Source organism: Phyllobates terribilis, unplaced genomic scaffold (genome assembly GCF_046119375.1).
Source record: "Phyllobates terribilis strain yellow unplaced genomic scaffold, ASM4611937v1 Scaffold_5__5_contigs__length_657084704, whole genome shotgun sequence".
In the NCBI taxonomy this organism is placed as follows: Eukaryota; Metazoa; Chordata; class Amphibia; order Anura; family Dendrobatidae; genus Phyllobates; species Phyllobates terribilis.
The window spans coordinates 353,800,037-353,821,626 of NW_027362765.1; the positions used below are offsets into that span (position 1 = coordinate 353,800,037).

Consider the following 21,590-nt stretch of genomic DNA (forward strand, 5'->3'; position numbering starts at 1 on the left):
TATCACCGCCCTGTACACACAGCACTGTTGTGTTATATCACAGCCCTGTACACACCGCACTGTTGTGTTATATCACCTCCCTGTACACACAGCACTGTTGTGTTATATCACCGCCCTGTACACACTGCACTGTTGTGTTATATCACCGCCCTGTACACACAGCACTGTTGTGTTTTATCACCGCCCTGTACACACTGCACTGTTGTGTTTTATCACCGCCCTGTACACACAGCACTGTTGTGTTATATCACCGCCCTGTACACACTGCACTGTTGTGTTATATCACCGCCCTGTACACACAGCACTGTTGTGTTATATCACCGCCCTGTACACACCGCACTGTTGTGTTATATCACCGCCCTGTTCACACCGCACTGTTGTGTTATATCACCGCCCTGTACACACCGCACTGTTGTGTTATATCACCGCCCTGTACACACTGCACTGTTGTGTTATATCACCTCCCTGTACACACAGCACTGTTGTGTTATATCACCGCCCTGTACACACCGCACTGTTGTGTTATATCACCGCCCTGTTCACACCGCACTGTTGTGTTATATCACCGCCCTGTACACACCGCACTGTTGTGTTATATCACCTCCCTGTACACACAGCACTGTTGTGTTATATCACCGCCCTGTACACACCGCACTGTTGTGTTATATCACCGCCCTGTACACACCGCACTGTTGTGTTATGTCACCGCCCTGTACACACCGCACTGTTGTGTTATGTCACCGCCCTGTACACACCGCACTGTTGTGTTATGTCACCGCCCTGTACACACCGCACTGTTGTGTTATGTCACCGCCCTGTACACACCGCACTGTTGTGTTATATCACCGCCCTGTACACACCGCACTGTTGTGTTATATCACCTCCCTGTACACACAGCACTGTTGTGTTATATCACCGCCCTGTACACACCGCACTGTTGTGTTATATCACCGCCCTGTACACACCGCACTGTTGTGTTATGTCACCGCCCTGTACACACCGCACTGTTGTGTTATGTCACCGCCCTGTACACACCGCACTGTTGTGTTATATCACCGCCCTGTACACACCGCACTGTTGTGTTATATCACCGCCCTGTACACACCGCACTGTTGTGTTATATCACCGCCCTGTTCACACTGCACTGTTGTGTTATATCACAGCCCTGTACACACTGCACTGTTGTGTTATATCACCGCCCTGTATACAATGCACTGTTGTGTTATATCACCGCCCTGTACACACTGCACTGTTGTGTTATATCACCGCCCTGTACACACTGCACTGTTGTGTTATATCACCGCCCTGTACACACTGCACTGTTGTGTTATATCACCGCCTGTTCACACTGCACTGTTGTGTTATATCACCGCCTGTTCACACTGCACTGTTGTGTTATATCACCGCCTGTACACACTGCACTGTTGTGTTATATCACCGCCCTGTATACACTGCACTGTTGTGTTATATCACCGCCCTGTACACACTGCACTGTTGTGTTATATCACCGCCCTGTACACACTGCACTGTTGTGTTATATCACCGCCCTGTACACACCGCACTGTTGTGTTATATCACAGCCCTGTACACACTGCACTGTTGTGTTATATCACCGCCCTGTACACACTGCACTGTTGTGTTATATCACCGCCCTGTATACACTGCACTGTTGTGTTATATCACCGCCCTGTACACACTGCACTGTTGTGTTATATCACCGCCCTGTACACACTGCACTGTTGTGTTATATCACCGCCTGTTCACACTGCACTGTTGTGTTATATCACCGCCTGTTCACACTGCACTGTTGTGTTATATCACCGCCTGTTCACACCGCACTGTTGTGTTATATCACCGCCCTGTTCACACCGCACTGTTGTGTTATATCACCGCCCTGTACACACCGCACTGTTGTATTATATCACCGCCCTGTACACACTACACTGTTGTGTTATATCACCGCCTGTTCACACTGCACTGTTGTGTTATATCGCCGCCCTGTACACACTGCACTGTTGTGTTATATCACCGCCCTGTACACACTGCACTGTTGTGTTATATCACCGCCTGTTCACACTGCACTGTTGTGTTATATCACCGCCCTGTACACACTGCACTGTTGTGTTATATCACCGCCCTGTACACACCGCACTGTTGTGTTATATCACCTCCCTGTACACACTGCACTGTTGTGTTATATCACCGCCTGTTCACACTGCACTGTTGTGTTATATCACTGCCTGTTCACACTGCACTGTTGTGTTATATCACCGCCCTGTACACACTGCACTGTTGTGTTATATCACCGCCTGTTCACACTGCACTGTTGTTTTATATCACCTCCCTGTACACACTGCACTGTTGTGTTATATCACCGCCCTGTACACACTGCACTGTTGTGTTATATCACCTCCCTGTACACACTGCACTGTTGTGTTATATCACCGCCTGTTCACACTGCACTGTTGTGTTATATCACTGCCTGTTCACACTGCACTGTTGTGTTATATCACCGCCCTGTACACACTGCACTGTTGTGTTATATCACCGCCTGTTCACACTGCACTGTTGTGTTATATCACCTCCCTGTACACACAGCACTGTTGTGTTATATCACCGCCCTGTACACACTGCACTGTTGTGTTATATCACCTCCCTGTACACACTGCACTGTTGTGTTATATCACCGCCTGTTCACACTGCACTGTTGTGTTATATCACTGCCTGTTCACACTGCACTGTTGTGTTATATCACCGCCCGTACACACAGCACTGTTGTGTTATATTGCCGCCTGTACACACAGCACTGTTGTGTTATATCACCGCCTGTTCACACCGCACTGTTGTGTTATATCACCGCCCTGTACACACCGCACTGTTGTGTTATATCACCGCCCTGTACACACAGCACTGTTGTGTTATATTGCCGCCTGTACACACAGCACTGTTGTGTTATATCACCGCCCTGTACACACCGCACTGTTGTGTTATATTGCCGCCCTGTACACACCGCACTGTTGTGTTATATCACCGCCTGTACACACCGCACTGTTGTGTTATATCACCGCCCTGTACACACCGCACTGTTGTGTTATATTGCCGCCCTGTACACACCGCACTGTTGTGTTATATTGCCGCCTGTACACACCGCACTGTTGTGTTATATTGCCGCCTGTACACACCGCACTGTTGTGTTATATTGCTGCCTGTACACACCGCACTGTTGTGTTATATTGCCGCCTGTACACACCGCACTGTTGTGTTATATCACCGCCCTGTACACACAGCACTGTTGTGTTATATCACCGCCCTGTACACACCGCACTGTTGTGTTATATCACCGCCCTGTACACACTGCACTGTTGTGTTATATCACCGCCCTGTACACACTGCACTGTTGTGTTATATCACCGCCTGTTCACACTGCACTGTTGTGTTATATCACCGCCTGTTCACACCGCACTGTTGTGTTATATCACCGCCCTGTTCACACCGCACTGTTGTGTTATATCACCGCCCTGTACACACCGCACTGTTGTATTATATCACCGCCCTGTACACACTGCACTGTTGTGTTATATCACCGCCTGTTCACACTGCACTGTTGTGTTATATCGCCGCCCTGTACACACTGCACTGTTGTGTTATATCACCGCCCTGTACACACTGCACTGTTGTGTTATATCACCGCCTGTTCACACTGCACTGTTGTGTTATATCACCGCCCTGTACACACTGCACTGTTGTGTTATATCACCGCCCTGTACACACCGCACTGTTGTGTTATATCACCTCCCTGTACACACTGCACTGTTGTGTTATATCACCGCCTGTTCACACTGCACTGTTGTGTTATATCACTGCCTGTTCACACTGCACTGTTGTGTTATATCACCGCCCTGTACACACTGCACTGTTGTGTTATATCACCGCCTGTTCACACTGCACTGTTGTTTTATATCACCTCCCTGTACACACTGCACTGTTGTGTTATATCACCGCCCTGTACACACTGCACTGTTGTGTTATATCACCTCCCTGTACACACTGCACTGTTGTGTTATATCACCGCCTGTTCACACTGCACTGTTGTGTTATATCACTGCCTGTTCACACTGCACTGTTGTGTTATATCACCGCCCTGTACACACTGCACTGTTGTGTTATATCACCGCCTGTTCACACTGCACTGTTGTGTTATATCACCTCCCTGTACACACTGCACTGTTGTGTTATATCACCTCCCTGTACACACAGCACTGTTGTGTTATATCACCGCCCTGTACACACTGCACTGTTGTGTTATATCACCTCCCTGTACACACTGCACTGTTGTGTTATATCACCGCCTGTTCACACTGCACTGTTGTGTTATATCACTGCCTGTTCACACTGCACTGTTGTGTTATATCACCGCCCGTACACACAGCACTGTTGTGTTATATTGCCGCCTGTACACACAGCACTGTTGTGTTATATCACCGCCTGTTCACACCGCACTGTTGTGTTATATCACCGCCCTGTACACACCGCACTGTTGTGTTATATCACCGCCCTGTACACACAGCACTGTTGTGTTATATTGCCGCCTGTACACACAGCACTGTTGTGTTATATCACCGCCCTGTACACACCGCACTGTTGTGTTATATTGCCGCCCTGTACACACCGCACTGTTGTGTTATATCACCGCCTGTACACACCGCACTGTTGTGTTATATCACCGCCCTGTACACACCGCACTGTTGTGTTATATTGCCGCCCTGTACACACCGCACTGTTGTGTTATATTGCCGCCTGTACACACCGCACTGTTGTGTTATATTGCCGCCTGTACACACCGCACTGTTGTGTTATATTGCCGCCTGTACACACCGCACTGTTGTGTTATATTGCCGCCTGTACACACCGCACTGTTGTGTTATATCACCGCCCTGTACACACAGCACTGTTGTGTTATATCACCGCCCTGTACACACCGCACTGTTGTGTTATATTGCCGCCCTGTACACACCGCACTGTTGTGTTATATCACCGCCTGTACACACCGCACTGTTGTGTTATATCACCGCCCTGTACACACCGCACTGTTGTGTTATATCACCGCCTGTACACACTGCACTGTTGTGTTATATTGCCGCCTGTACACACCGCACTGTTGTGTTATATCACCGCCTGTACACACCGCACTGTTGTGTTATATCACCGCCCTGTACACACCGCACTGTTGTGTTATATCACCGCCTGTACACACAGCACTGTTGTGTTATATTGCCGCCTGTACACACCGCACTGTTGTGTTATATCACCGCCTGTACACACCGCACTGTTGTGTTATATCACCGCCCTGTACACACCGCACTGTTGTGTTATATCACCGCCTGTACACACCGCACTGTTGTGTTATATCACCGCCTGTACACACCGCACTGTTGTGTTATATTGCCGCCCTGTACACACCGCACTGTTGTGTTATATTGCCGCCCTGTACACACCGCACTGTTGTGTTATATTGCCGCCTGTACACACCGCACTGTTGTGTTATATTGCCGCCTGTACACACCGCACTGTTGTGTTATATTGCCGCCTGTTCACACTGCACTGTTGTGCTCCGCTGGTTCAGTGATCAGGAAGCAGCTGCCATTGGCTCCGGCCTCAGTTCTGGCCACATCATCACTCAGTGTCGCCCCCTGGGCGTCTCCTTGCTCGCGGGAATCCCGCACTGATCGCGGGCACACCCGCAGGAGAGGCCCCGGCCTGCGGCCTCGCTGTCTGTAGGCCGCGGCCGAGTCCCCGGGCTGGAGCTGTGGCCGCCGCCGGTCACTCACCGCCTCCACCGCCTGCTGCAGGATCGACGTGAACTTGGAGAACATCTTCTCCCTCTGCTGCTGCAGCTTCTCCCGGGAGGACCTGGAGAAATCCGAGATCTTCTGCCGCCGCCGCTCCAGAGTGCAAACCGCACGGACACCGCGACAGCCGACAACAACACACGGGGACACAGTGACAGCAGGCGCACAGCCGGCCCGACACACAGCACGGCACAGGGCTCCGCCTGCAGGACGTACAGGGAACTGCACCGCAACACGGGGTGCACTGCTGCCACCTACAGGTCATACAGGGAACTGCACCGCAACACGGGGTGCACTGCTGCCACCTACAGGTCATACAGGGAACTGCACCGCAACACGGGGTGCACTGCTGCCACCTACAGGTCATACAGGGAACTGCACCAACAACACGGCGTATACACTGCTGACACCTACTGGACGTACAGGGAACTGCACCAACAACACGGCGTATACACTGCTGACACCTACAGGTCATACAGGGAACTGCACCAACAACACGGCGTATACACTGCTGACACCTACAGGTCATACAGGGAATGGCACCGACAACACAGCGTATACACTGCTGCCACCTTCAGGTCATACAGGGAACTGCACCAACAACACGGTGTTTACACTGCTGCCACCTACAGGACGTACAGGGAACTGCACCAACAACACGGCGTATACACTGCTGCCACCTAGAGGACATACAGGGAACTGCACCGACAACACAGTGTATACACTGCTGCCACCTACAGGACATACAGGGAACTGCACCGACAACACGGTGTTTACACTGCTGCCACCTACAGGACATACAGGGAACTGCACCGACAACCCAGTGTATACACTGCTGCCACCTACAGGACATACAGGGAACTGCACCGACAACACAGTGTATACACTGCTGCCACCTACAGGACGTACAGGGAACTGCACCGACAACACAGTGTATGCACTGCTGCCACCTACAGGACATACAGGGAACTGCACCGACAACACAGTGTATACACTGCTGCCACCTACAGGACATACAGGGAACTGCACCAACAACACGGTGTTTACACTGCTGCCACCTACAGGACGTACAGGGAACTGCACCAACAACACAGTGTATACACTGCTGCCACCTACAGGACGTACAGGGAACTGCACCAACAACACGGCGTATACACTGCTGCCACCTACAGGACATACAGGGAACTGCACAGACAACACAGTGTATACACTGCTGCCACCTACAGGACATACAGGGAACTGCACCAACAACACGGTGTATGCACTGCTGCCACCTACAGGACATACAGGGAACTGCACCGACACCTCGGCGTATGCACTGCTGCCACCTACAGGACGTACAAGGAACTGCACTGACAACACGGTGTATGCACTGCTGCCACCTACAGGACATACAGGGAACTGCACCGACAACACGGTGTATGCACTGCTGCCACCTAAAAGACATACAGGGAACTGCACCGACACCTCGGCGTATACACTGCTGCCACCTACAGGACATACAGGGAACTGCACTGACAACACGGTGTATGCACTGCTGCCACCTACAGGACATACAGGGAACTGCACCGACAACACGGGGTGCACTGCCGCCACCTGCAGGACATATAGGGAACTGCACCGACAACACGAGTACACACTGCTGACACCTCGAGGACGTACAGAGAACTGCACCGCCACAAGGAGTGCACTGCTGCCACCTAGATGTCCTACAGGGAACTGCATCAACAACACGGGGCGACCTGCGGCCACATGCAGGACAGACAGAGAACTGTACCAACAACACGGCGTATACACTGCTACCACCTCCAGGTCATACAGGGAACGGCACCGACAACACAGCGTATACACTGCTGCCACCTACAGGACATATAGGGAACTGCACCGCAAAAAGGGGTGCACTGCTACCACCTACAGGACGTAATGGGAACTGGACCGACAGCACGGGGTACACTGCTGCCACCTACAGGACATACAGAGAACTGCACGCCGAGCGTTACCTCAGATACAACAGTACACGTCGAGTGTTACCTCAGATACAACGCTGTACGCCGAGCGTTACCTCAGATACAGCACTGCACACCCAGCGTTACCTCAGATACAACACTGCACGCTGAGCGTTACCTCAGATACAACGCTGCACGCTGAGCGTTACCTCAGATACAACGCTGCACGCCGAGAGTTACCTCAGATACAAGCTGCACGCTGAGCGTTACCTCAGATACAACGCTGCACGCTGAGCGTTACCTCAGATACAACGCAGCACGCCGAGCGTTACCTCAGATACAACAGTACACGCCGAGCGTTACCTCAGATACAATGCTGCACACTGAGCGTTACCTCAGATACAGCGCTGCACGCCGAGCGTTACCTCAGATAAAACCTTGCACGCTGAGCGTTACCTCAGATTCAACGCTGCACGCCGAGCGTTACCTCAGATACAACAGTACACGCCGAACGTTACCTCAGATACAAGGCTGCACACCGAGCGTTACCTCAGATACAACGCTGCACGTCGAGTGTTACCTCAGATAAAATGCAGCACACTGAGCGTTACCTCAGATACAGCGCTGCACGTTGAGCGTTACCTCAGATACAACAGTACACGCCGAGCGTTACCTCAGATACAACGCTGCACGTTGAGCGTTACCTCAGATACAACAGTACACGCCGAGCGTTACCTCAGATACGTGCCGAGCGTTACCTCAGATACAGCGCTGCACGCCGAGCGTTACCTCAGATACAACGCGATATGCTGAGCGTTACCTGAGATACAACGCTGCTCGCCGAGCGTTACCTCAGATACAGCGCTGCACGCTGAGCGTTACCTCAGATACAATGCTGCACGCCGAGCGTTACTTCAGATACAGCGCTGCCCGCTGAACGTTACCTCAGATACAACAGTACACGCCGAGAGTTACCTCAGATACAACGTTGCACGCCAAGAGTTACCTCAGATACAACGCTGCACGCCCAGCGTTACCTCAGATACAACAGTACACGCCGAGCGTTACCTCAGATACAATGCTGCACACTGAGCGTTACCTCAGATACATCGCTGCACGCCGAGCGTTACCTCAGATACAACCTTGCACGCTGAGCGTTACCTCAGATACAACGCAGCACGCCAAGCGTTACCTCAGATACAACAGTACACGCTGAGCGTTACCTCAGATACAATGCTGCACACTGAGCGTTACCTCAGATACAGCGCTGCACGCCGAGCGTTACCTCAGATACAACCTTGCACGCTGAGCGTTACCTCAGATACAACAGTACACGCCGAGCGTTACCTCAGATACAACAGTACACGCCGAGCGTTACCTCAGATACAACGCTGCACGCCGAGCGTTACCTCAGATACAACGCTGCATGTCGAGCGTTACCTCAGATACAATGCTGCACACTGAGCGTTACCTCAGATACAGCGCTGCACGCCGAGCGTTACCTCAGATACAACGCTGCACGCTGAGCGTTACCTCAGATACAACGCTGCACGCCGAGCATTACCTCAGATACAGCGCTGCACGCTGAGCGTTACCTCAGATACAGCGCTGCACACCGAGCGTTACCTCAGATACAACGCGATATGCTGAGCGTTACCTGAGATACAACGCTGCACGCCGAGCGTTACCTCAGATACAGCGCTGCACGCTGAGCGTTACCTCAGATACAATGCTGCACGCCGAGCATTACTTCAGATACAGCGCTGCCCGCTGAACGTTACCTCAGATACAACAGTACACGCCGAGCGTTACCTCAGATACAATGCTGCACGCCGAGCATTACTTCAGATACAGCGCTGCCCGCTGAACGTTACCTCAGATACAACAGTACACGCCGAGCGTTACCTCAGATACAACGCTGCACGCCGAGCTTTACTCAGATACAGCGCTGCATGCTGAGAAACCTCAGATACAACGTTGCACGCCAAGAGTTACCTCAGATACAACGCTGCACACCTAGCGTTACCTCAGATACAACAGTACACGCCGAGCGTTACCTCAGATACAATGCTGCACACTGAGCGTTACCTCAGATACAGCGCTGCACGCCGAGCGTTACCTCAGATGCAACCTTGCACGCTGAGCGTTACCTCAGATACAACGCAGCACGCCGAGCGTTACCTCAGATACAGCAGTACACGCCGAGCGTTACCTCAGATACAATGCTGCACACTGAGCGTTACCTCAGATACAGCGCTGCACGCCGAGCGTTACCTCAGATACAACCTTGCACGCTGAGCGTTACCTCAGATACAACGCTGCACGCCGAGCGTTACCTCAGATACAACAGTACACGCCGAGCGTTACCTCAGATACAACAGTACACGCCGAGCGTTACCTCAGATACAACGCTGCACGCCGAGCGTTACCTCAGATAAAATGCTGCACACTGAGCGTTACCTCAGATACAGCACTGCACGCCGAGCGTTACCTCAGATACAACGCTGCACGCTGAGCGTTACCTCAGATACAACGCTGCACGCCGAGCGTTACCTCAGATACGTTCCGAGCGTTACCTCAGATACAGCGCTGCACGCTGAGCGTTACCTCAGATACAGCGCTGCACGCTGAGCTTTACCTCAGATACAACAGTACACGCCGAGCGTTACCTCAGATACAAAGCTGCATGCTGAGCGTTACCTCAGATACAACAGTACACGCTAAGCGTTACCTCAGATACAACGCTGCACGCCGAGCGTTATCTCAGATACAACGCTGCACGCTGAGCTTTACTTCAGATACAGCAGCGCACGCAGAGCGTTACCTCAGATACAACAGTACACTCCGAGCGTTACCTCAGATACAACGCTGCACGCCGAGCTTTACTCAGATACAGCGCTGCATGCTGAGTTACCTCAGATACAACGTTGCACGCCGAGCGTTACCTCAGATACAACGCTGCACGCTGAGCATTACCTCAGATACAATGCTGCACGCCGAGCGTTACCTCAGATACGCGCTGAGCGTTACCTCAGATACAACGCTTCACGCCGAGTGTTACCTCAGATACAACGCTGCACGCTGAGCTTTACGTCAGATACAGCGCTGCACACAGAGCCTTACCTCAGATACAACATTACACATCGAGCGTTACCTCAGATACAACAGTACACGCCAAGCGTTACCTCAGATACAACGCTGCACGCCGAGCATTACCTCAGATACAATGCTGCACGGCGAGCGTTACCTCAGATACAACAGTACGCGCCGAGTGTTACTTCAGATACAGCGCTGCACGCTGAGCGTTATCTCAGATACAGCGCTGCACGCTAAGCGTTACCTCCGATACAACAGTACACGCCGAGCATTATCTGAGATACAACGCTGCATGCTGAGTGTTACCTCAGATACAACGCTGCACGCCGAGCGTTACCTCAGATACAGCGCTGCACGCTGAGCGTTACCTCAGATACAACAGTACACGCCGAGCGTTACCTCAGATGCAACGCTGCACGCCGAACGTTACCTCAGATACAACATTGCACGCCCAGCGTTACCTCAGATACAACGCTGCATGCCGAGCATTACCTCAGATACAACGCTGCACGCCGAGCGTTACCTCAGATACAACTGTACACGCCTAGCTTTACCTCAGATACAACAGTACACGCCGAGCTTTACCTCAGATACAGCGCTGCACGCTAAGCGTTACCTCAGATACAACAGTACACGCCGAGCGTTATCTCAGATACAACGCTGCATTCTGAGCGTTACCTCAGATGCAACGCTGAACGTCGAGCGTTACCTCAGATACAACGCTACACGCCGAGCGTTACCTCAGATACAACAGTACACGCCGAGCGTTACCTCAGATACAAAGTTGCACGCTGTGCATTACCTCAGATACAACGCTGCACGCCGAGCGTTACCTCAGATACACGCCGAGCGTTACCTCAGATACAATGCTTCACGCCGAGTGTTACCTCAGATACAACGCTGCACGCTGATCTTTACCTCAGATACAGCGCTGCACTCAGAGCGTTACCACAGATACAACGCTGCACGCTGAGCGTTACCTCAGATACAACGCTGCACGCTGAGCGTTACCTCAGATACAAGGCTGCACGCTGAGCGTTACCTCATATACAGCGCTGCACGCTGAGCGTTACCTCAGATACCGCGCTGCACTTTGAGCGTTACCTCAGATACAACAGTACACGCCGAGCGTTAGCTCAGATACATCGCTGCATGCTGAGCGTTACCTTAGATACAACGCTGCATGCCGAGCGTTACCTCAGATACAACAGTACACGCCGAGCGTTACCTCAGATACAACGCTGCATGCTGAGCGTTACCTCAGATACAACGCTGCATGCTGAGCGTTACCTCAGATACAACGCTGCACGCTGAGCATTACCTGAGATACAACGCTGCACGCTGAGCGTTACCTCAGATACAACAGTACACGCCGAAAGTTACCTCAGATACAGCGCTGAACGCCGAGCGTTACCTCAGATACAGCAGTACACGCCGAGCGTTACCTCAGATACAACGCTGCACGCTGAGCATTACCTCAGATACAATGCTGCACGCTGAGCGTTACCTCAGATACGCGCTGAGCGTTACCTCAGATACAACAGTACACGCAGAGCCTTACCTCAGATACAACAGTACACGCCGAGCGTTACCTCAGTTACAATGCTGCACGCCGAGCGTTACCTCAGATACAATGCTGCACGCCGAGCGTTACCTCAGATACAAAGCTGCACGCCGAGCGTTACCTCAGATACAACAGTACACGCCGAGCGTTACCTCAGATACAGCGCTGCATGCTGAGCGTTACCTCAGATACAACGCTGCACTCCGAGCGTTACCTCAGATACGCGCCGAGCGTTACCTCAGATACAACGCTGCATGCCGAGTTTTACCTCAGATACAGCGCTGCACGCAGAGCGTTACCTCAGATAAGCGCCGAGCGTTACCTCAGACACAACAGTACACGCCGAGCTTTACCTCAGATACAACGCTGCACACCGAGCATTAACTCAGATACAACACTGCACGCCGAGCGTTACCTCAGATACAACGCTGCAACCTGAGCGTTACCTCAGATACAGCGCTGCACTTTGAGCGTTACCTCAGATACAACAGTACACGCTGAGCGTTAGCTCAGATACATTGCTGCATGCTGAGTGTTACCTTAGATACAACGCTGTATGCCGAGCGTTACCTCAGATACAACAGTACACGCCAAGCGTTACCTCAGATACAACAGTACACGCCGAGCGTTACCTCAGATACAATGCTGCATGCTGAGCGTTACCTCAGATACAACGCTGCATGCTGAGCGTTACCTCAGATACAACGCTGCACGCCGAGCATTACCTGAGATACAACGCTGCACGCTGAGCGTTACCTCAGATACAACAGTACACGCCGAAAGTTACCTCAGATACAACGCTGCACGCCGAGCGTTACCTCAGATACAGCGCTGCACGCTGAGCGTTACCTCAGATACAACAGTACACGCCGAGCGTTACCTCAGATACAACGCTGCACGCCGAACGTTACCTCAGAAACAACACTGCACGCCCAGCGTTACCTCAGATACAACGCTGCATGCCGAGCATTACCTCAGATACAACGCTGCACGCCGAGCGTTACCTCAGATACAACTGTACACGCCTAGCTTTACCTCAGATACAACAGTACACGCCGAGCTTTACCTCAGATACAGCGCTGCACGCTAAGCGTTACCTCAGATACAACAGTACACGCCGAGCGTTATCTCAGATACAACGCTGCATTCTGAGCGTTACCTCAGATGCAACGCTGAACGTCGAGCGTTACCTCAGATACAACGCTACACGCCGAGCGTTACCTCAGATACAACAGTACACGCCGAGCGTTACCTCAGATACAAAGCTGCACGCTGTGCATTACCTCAGATACAACGCTGCACGCCGAGCGTTACCTCAGATACACGCCGAGCGTTACCTCAGATACAATGCTTCACGCCGAGTGTTACCTCAGATACAACGCTGCACGCTGATCTTTACCTCAGATACAGCGCTGCACTCAGAGCGTTACCACAGATACAACGCTGCACGCTGAGCGTTACCTCAGATACAACGCTGCACGCTGAGCGTTACCTCAGATACAAGGCTGCACGCTGAGCGTTACCTCATATACAGCGCTGCACGCTGAGCGTTACCTCAGATACCGCGCTGCACTTTGAGCGTTACCTCAGATACAACAGTACACGCCGAACGTTAGCTCAGATACATCGCTGCATGCTGAGCGTTACCTTAGATAAAACGCTGCATGCCGAGCGTTACCTCAGATACAACAGTATACGCCGAGCGTTACCTCAGATACAACAGTACACGCCGAGCGTTACCTCAGATACAACGCTGCATGCTGAGCGTTACCTCAGATACAACGCTGCATGCTGAGCGTTACCTCAGATACAACGCTGCACGCCGAGCATTACCTGAGATACAACGCTGCACGCTGAGCGTTACCTCAGATACAACAGTATACGCCGAAAGTTACCTCAGATACAGCGCTGAACGCCGAGCGTTACCTCAGATACAGCAGTACACGCCGAGCGTTACCTCAGATACAACGCTGCACGCTGAGCATTACTTCAGATACAATGCTGCACGCTGAGCGTTACCTCAGATACGCGCTGAGCGTTACCTCAGATACAACGCTGCACGCTGAGTTTTACGTCAGATACAGCGCTGCACCCAGAGCCTTACCTCAGATACAACAGTACACGTCGAGCGTTACCTCAGATACAACAGTACACGCCGAGCGTTACCTCAGATATAACGCTGCACGCCGAGCATTACCTCAGATACAATGCTGCACGCCGAGCGTTACCTCAGATACAACAGTACACGCCGAGTGTTACTTCAGATACAGCGCTGCACGCTGAGCGTTATCTCAGATACAGCGCTGCACGCTGAGCATTACCTCCCATACAACAGTACACGCCGAGCATTACCTGAGATACAACGCTGCATGCTGAGCGTTACCTCAGATACAACACTGCACGCCGAGCGTTACCTCAGATACGCGCCGAGCGTTACCTCAGATACAATGCTGCACGCCGAGCGTTACCTCAGATACAACAGTACACGCCGAGTGTTACTTCAGATACAGCGCTGCACGCTGAGCGTTATCTCAGATACAGCGCTGCACGCTGAGCATTACCTCCCATACAACAGTACACGCCGAGCATTACCTGAGATACAACGCTGCATGCTGAGCGTTACCTCAGATACAACACTGCACGCCGAGCGTTACCTCAGATACGCGCCGAGCGTTACCTCAGATACAACGCTGCATGCCGAGTGTTACCTCAGATACAACGCTGCACGCTGAGCTTTAACTCAGATACAGCGCTGCACGCAGAGCGTTACCTCAGATACAACAGTACACGCCGAGCGTTACCTCAGATACAACGCTGCACGCCGAGCGTTACCTCAGATACAACAGTACACGCAGAGCCTTACCTCAGATACAACAGTACACGCCGAGCGTTACCTCAGTTACAATGCTGCACGCCGAGCGTTACCTCAGATACAATGCTGCACGCCGAGCGTTACCTCAGATACAAAGCTGCACGCCGAGCGTTACCTCAGATATAACGCTGCACGCCGAGCGTTACATCAGATACAACAGTACACGCCGAGCGTTACCTCAGATACAACAGTACACGCCGAGCGTTACCTCAGATACAGCGCTGCATGCTGAGCGTTACCTCAGATAGAACGCTGCACTCCGAGCGTTACCTCAGATACAACGCTGCATGCCGAGTTTTACCTCAGATACAGCGCTGCACGCAGAGCTTTACCTCAGATAAGCACCGAGCGTTACCTCAGATACAACAGTACACGCCGAGCTTTACCTCAGATACAACGCTGCACACCGAGCATTAACTCAGATACAACACTGCACGCCGAGCGTTACCTCAGATACAACGCTGCAACCTGAGCGTTACCTCATATACAGCGCTGCACGCTGAGCGTTACCTCAGATACAGCGCTGCACTTTGAGCGTTACCTCAGATACAACAGTACACGCTGAGCGTTAGCTCAGATACATTGCTGCATGCTGAGCGTTACCTTAGATACAACGCTGCATGCCGAGCGTTACCTCAGATACAACAGTACACGCCGAGCGTTACCTCAGATACAACAGTACACGCCGAGCGTTACCTCAGATACAACGCTGCATGCTGAGCGTTACCTCAGATACAACGCTGCATGCTGAGCGTTACCTCAGATACAACGCTGCACGCCGAGCATTACCTGAGATACAACGCTGCACGCTGAGCGTTACCTCAGATACAACAGTACACGCCGAAAGTTACCTCAGATACAACGCTGCACGCCGAGCGTTACCTCAGATACAGCGCTGCACGCTGAGCGTTACCTCAGATACAACAGTACACGCCGAGCGTTACCTCAGATACAACGCTGCACGCCAAACGTTACCTCAGATAAAACACTGCACGCCCAGCGTTACCTCAGATACAACGCTGCATGCCGAGCATTACCTCAGATACAACGCTGCACGGCGAGCGTTACCTCAGATACAACAGTACACGCCTAGCTTTACCTCAGATACAACAGTACACGCCGAGCTTTACCTCAGATACAGCGCTGTACGCTAAGCGTTACCTCAGATACAACAGTACACGCCGAGCGTTATCTCAGATACAACGCTGCATGCTGAGCGTTACCTCAGATACAACGCTGCACGTCGAGCGTTACCTCAGATACAACAGTACACGCCGAGCGTTACCTCAGATACAAAGCTGCATGCTGTGCATTACCTCAGATACAATGCTGCATGCCGAGCGTTACCTCAGATACACGCCGAGCGTTACCTCAGATACAATGCTTCACGCCGAGTGTTACCTCAGATACAACGTTGCACGCTGATCTTTACCTCAGATACAGCGCTGCACTCAGAGCGTTACCACAGATACAACGCTGCACGCTGAGCGTTACCTCAGATACAACGCTGCACGCTGAGCGTTACCTCAGATACAACGCTGCACGCTGAGCGTTACCTCAGATACAACGCTGCACGCTGACCGTTACCTCAGATACAACGCTGCACGCTGACCGTTACCTCAGATACAACGCTGCACGCTGACCGTTACCTCAGATACAACGCTGCACGCTGACCGTTACCTCAGATACAACAGTACACGCCGATCGTTACCTCAGATACAACAGTACATGCCGAGCATTACCTCAAAGACAACGCTGCACGCCGAGCGTTACCTCAGATACAACGCTGCACGTCGAGCATTACCTCAGATACAACACTGCACGCCGAGCGTTACCTCAGATACAACGCTGCACGCCGAGCGTTACCTCAGATACAACAGTACACGCCGAGCGTTACCTCAGATATAACGCTGCACGCTGAGCGTTACCTCAGATTCAACGCTGCACGCCGAGCGTTACCTCAGATACGCGCCGAGCGATACCTCAGATACAACGCTTCACACCGAGTGTTACCTCAGATACAACGCTGCACGCTGATCTTTACCTCAGATACAGCGCTGCACGCAGAGCGTTACCTCAGATACAACGCTGCACGCTGAGCGTTACCTCAGATACAACGCTGCACGCTGAGAGTTACCTCAGATACAACGCTGCACGATGAGCGTTACCTCAGATACAACGCTGAACGCCGAGCGTTACCTCAGATACAACAGTACACGCCGAGCGTTACCTCAGATACAATGCTGCACGCCGAGCGTTACCTCAGATACAACAGTACACGCCGAGTGTTACTTCAGAAACAGCGCTGCACGCTGAGCGTTACCTCCGATACAACAGTACACGCCGAGCATTACCTCAGATACAACGCTGCATGCTGAGCGTTACCTCAGATACAACGCTGCACGCCGAGCGTTACCTCAGATACGCGCCGAGCGTTACCTCAGATACAACGCTGCATACCGAGTGTTACCTCAGATACAACGCTGCACGCTGAGCTTTAACTCAGATACAGCGCTGCACGCAGAGCGTTACCTCAGATACAACAGTACACGCCGAGCGTTACCTCAGATACAACGCTGCAAGCCGAGCGTTACCTCAGATACAACAGTACACGCAGAGCCTTACCTCAGATACAACAGTACACGCCGAGCGTTACCTCAGATACAATGCTGCACGCCGAGCGTTACCTCAGATACAATGCTGCACGCCGAGCGTTACCTCAGATACAAAGCTGCACGCCGAGCGTTACCTCAGATACAACGCTGCACGCCGAGCGTTACCTCAGATACAACAGTACACACCGAGCGTTACCTCAGATACAGCGCTGCATGCTGAGCGTTACCTCAGATACAACGCTGCACTCCGAGCGTTACCTCAGATACGCGCCGAGCGTTACCTCAGATACAACGCTGCATGCCGAGTTTTACCTCAGATACAGCGCTGCACGCAGAGCGTTACCTCAGATAAGCGCCGAGCGTTACCTCAGATACAACGCTGCACACCGAGTGTTACCTCAGATACAATGCTGCACGCCGAGCGTTACCTCAGATACAGCGCTGCCCGCTGAGCGTTACCTCAAATACAACAGTACACGCCGAGCTTTACCTCAGATACAACGCTGCACACCGAGCGTTAACTCAGATACAACACTGCAACCTGAGCGTTACCTCATATACAGCGCTGCACGCTGAGCGTTACCTCAGATACAACGCTGCACGCTGAGCGTTACCTCAGATACAACGCTGCAACCTGAGCGTTACCTCATATACAGCGCTGCACGCTGAGCGTTACCTCAGATACAACGCTGCACGCTGAGCGTTACCTCAGATACAACGCTGCACGCTGACCGTTACCCCAGACACAACAGTACACGCCGAGCGTTACCTCAGATACAACAGTACACGCCGAGCGTTACCTCAGATACAACAGTACATGCCGAGCATTACCTCAAAGACAACGCTGCACGCCGAGCGTTACCTCAGATACAACGCTGCACGCCGAGCATTACCTCAGATACAACACTGCACGCCGAGCGTTACCTCAGATACAACGCTGCACGCCGAGCGTTACCTCAGATACAACAGTACACGCCGAGCGTTACCTCTGATATAACGCTGCACGCTGAGCGTTACCTCAGATTCAACGCTGCACGCCGAGCGTTACCTCAGATACGCGCCGAGCGTTACCTCAGATACAACGCTTCACGCCGAGTGTTACCTCAGATACAATGCTGCACGCTGATCTTTACCTCAGATACAACGCTGCACGCAGAGCGTTACCTCAGATACAACGCTGCACGCTGAGCGTTACCTCAGATACCACGCTGCACGCTGAGCGTTACCTCAGATACAACGCTGCACGATGAGCGTTATCTCTGATACAACGCTGCACGCCGAGCGTTACCTCAAATACAACAGTACACGCCGAGCGTTACCTCAGATACAACGCTGCACGCCGAGCGTTACCTCAGATACAACAGTACACGCCGAGCGTTACCTCAGATACAATGCTGCACGCCGAGCGTTACCTCAGATACAACTCTGCACGCCAAACGTTACCTCAGATACAGCGCTGCCCGCTGAGCTTTACCTCAGATACAACAGTACACGCCGAGCGTTACCTCAGATACAATGCTGCACACCGAGCTTTACCTCAGATACAACAGTTCACGCCGAGCGTTACCTCAGATACAACACTGCACGCCCAGCGTTACCTCAGATACAACGCTGCACGCCGAGAGTTACCTCAGATACAACGCTGAACGCCGAGAGTTACCTTAGATACAACAGTACACGCCGAGCTTTACCTCAGATACAACAGTACACGCCGAGCGTTACCTCAGATACAACGCTGCACGCTGAGCGTTACCTCAGATACAACGCTGCACGCCGAGCGTTACCTCAGATACAACGCTGCACGCCTACCGTTACCTCAGATACAACAGTACACGCCGAGCGTTAACCCAGATACAATGCTGCACGCCGAGCGTTACCTCAGATACAACGCTGCACGCTGAGCGTTACCTCAGATACAGCGCTGCACGCTGAGCGTTACCTCAGATACAACAGTACACGCCGAGCGTTACCTCAGATACAACGCTGCACGCCGAGCATTACCTCAGATACAACACTGCTCGCCGAGCGTTACCTCAGATACAACGCTGCACGCCGAGCGTTACCTCAGATACAACGCTGCACGCCAAGCGTTACCTCAGATACGTGCCGAGCGTTACCTCAGATACAACGCTGCACGCTGATCTTTACCTCAGATACAACGCTGCATGCTGAGCGTTACCTCAGATACAACGCTGCACGCTGAGCGTTACCTCAGATACAGCGCTGAACGCCGAGCGTTACCTCAGATACAACAGTACACGCCGAGCTTTACCTCAGATACAACACTGCAAGCCCAGTGTTACCTCAGATACAACGCTGCACGCCGAGCGTTACCTCAGATACAGCAGTACACGCCGAGCTTTACCTCAGATACAACAGTACACGCCGAGCTTTACCTCAGATACAACAGTACACACCGAGCGTTACCTCAGATACATTGCTGCACGCTGAGTGTTACCTCAGATACAACGCTGCACGCCGAGCGTTACCTCAGATACAACGCTGCACGCCGAGCGTTACCTCAGATACAACAGTTCACGCCGAGCGTTACCTCAGATACAATGCTGCACGCCGAGCGTTACATCAGATACAACGCTGCACGCTGAGCGTTACTTCAGATACAGCGCTGCACGCTGAGCGTTACCTCAGATACATCAGTACACGCCGAGCTTTACCTCAGATACAACAGTACACACCGAGCGTTACCTCAGATACAATGCTGCACGCTGAGTGTTACCTCAGATACAACGCTGCACGCCGAGCGTTACCTCAGATACAACGCTGCACGCCGAGCGTTACCTCAGATACAACAGTTCACGCCGAGCGTTACCTCAGATACAATGCTGCACGCCGAGCGTTACATCAGATACAACGCTGCACGCTGAGCGTTACTTCAGATACAGCGCTGCACGCTGAGCGTTACCTCAGATACATCAGTACACGCCGAGCGTTACCTCAGATACAATGATGCACACCGAGCGTTACCTCAGATACAACAGTACACGCCGAGCGTTACCTCAGATACAACACTGCACGCCCAGCTTTACCTCAGATACAACGCTGCACGCCGAGCGTTACCTCAGATACAACAGTACACGCCGACCGTTATCTCAGATACAACACTGCACACCCAGCATTACCTTAGATACAACGCTGCACGCCGAGCGTTACCTCAGATAAAACGCTGCACGCTGAGCGTTACCTCAGATACAGCGCTGAACACCGAGCGTTACCTCAGATACAACAGTACACGACGAGCTTTACCTCAGATACAACAGTACACGCCGAGCGTTACCTCAGATACAACGCTGCACGCCGAGCGTTACCTCAGATACAACGCTACACGCCGAGCGTTACCTCAGATACAACAGTACACACCGAGCGTTACCTCAGATACAATGCTGCACGCCGAGTGTTACCTCAGATACAACGCTGCACGCTGAGCGTTACCTCAGATACAGTGCTGCACGCTGAGTGTTACCTCAGATACAGCGCTGAACGCCGAGCGTTACCTCAGATACAGCAGTACACGCCGAGCTTTACCTCAGATACAACAGTACACGCCGAGCGTTACCTCAGATACAATGCTGCACGCTGAGTGTTACCTCAGATACAACGCTGCACGCCGAGCGTTACCTCAGATACAAC

General features: G+C 52.3%; 1 protein-coding gene across 1 annotated transcript in view; it reads right to left on the bottom strand.

Annotated features, from left to right (window-relative positions):
• FHIP2A (FHF complex subunit HOOK interacting protein 2A) overlaps positions 1 to 6,100 on the bottom strand; it is a 124,887-nt gene extending 118,787 nt beyond the window's left edge. Inside the window, exon 1 of the mRNA XM_073684632.1 lies at positions 5,829 to 6,100. Coding sequence (XP_073540733.1) covers positions 5,829 to 5,873 — 45 coding nt within the window. The 5' untranslated portion in view covers positions 5,874 to 6,100. The remainder of the gene's footprint in view (positions 1 to 5,828) is intronic.
• Between the last annotated feature and the right edge of the window lie 15,490 nt (positions 6,101 to 21,590).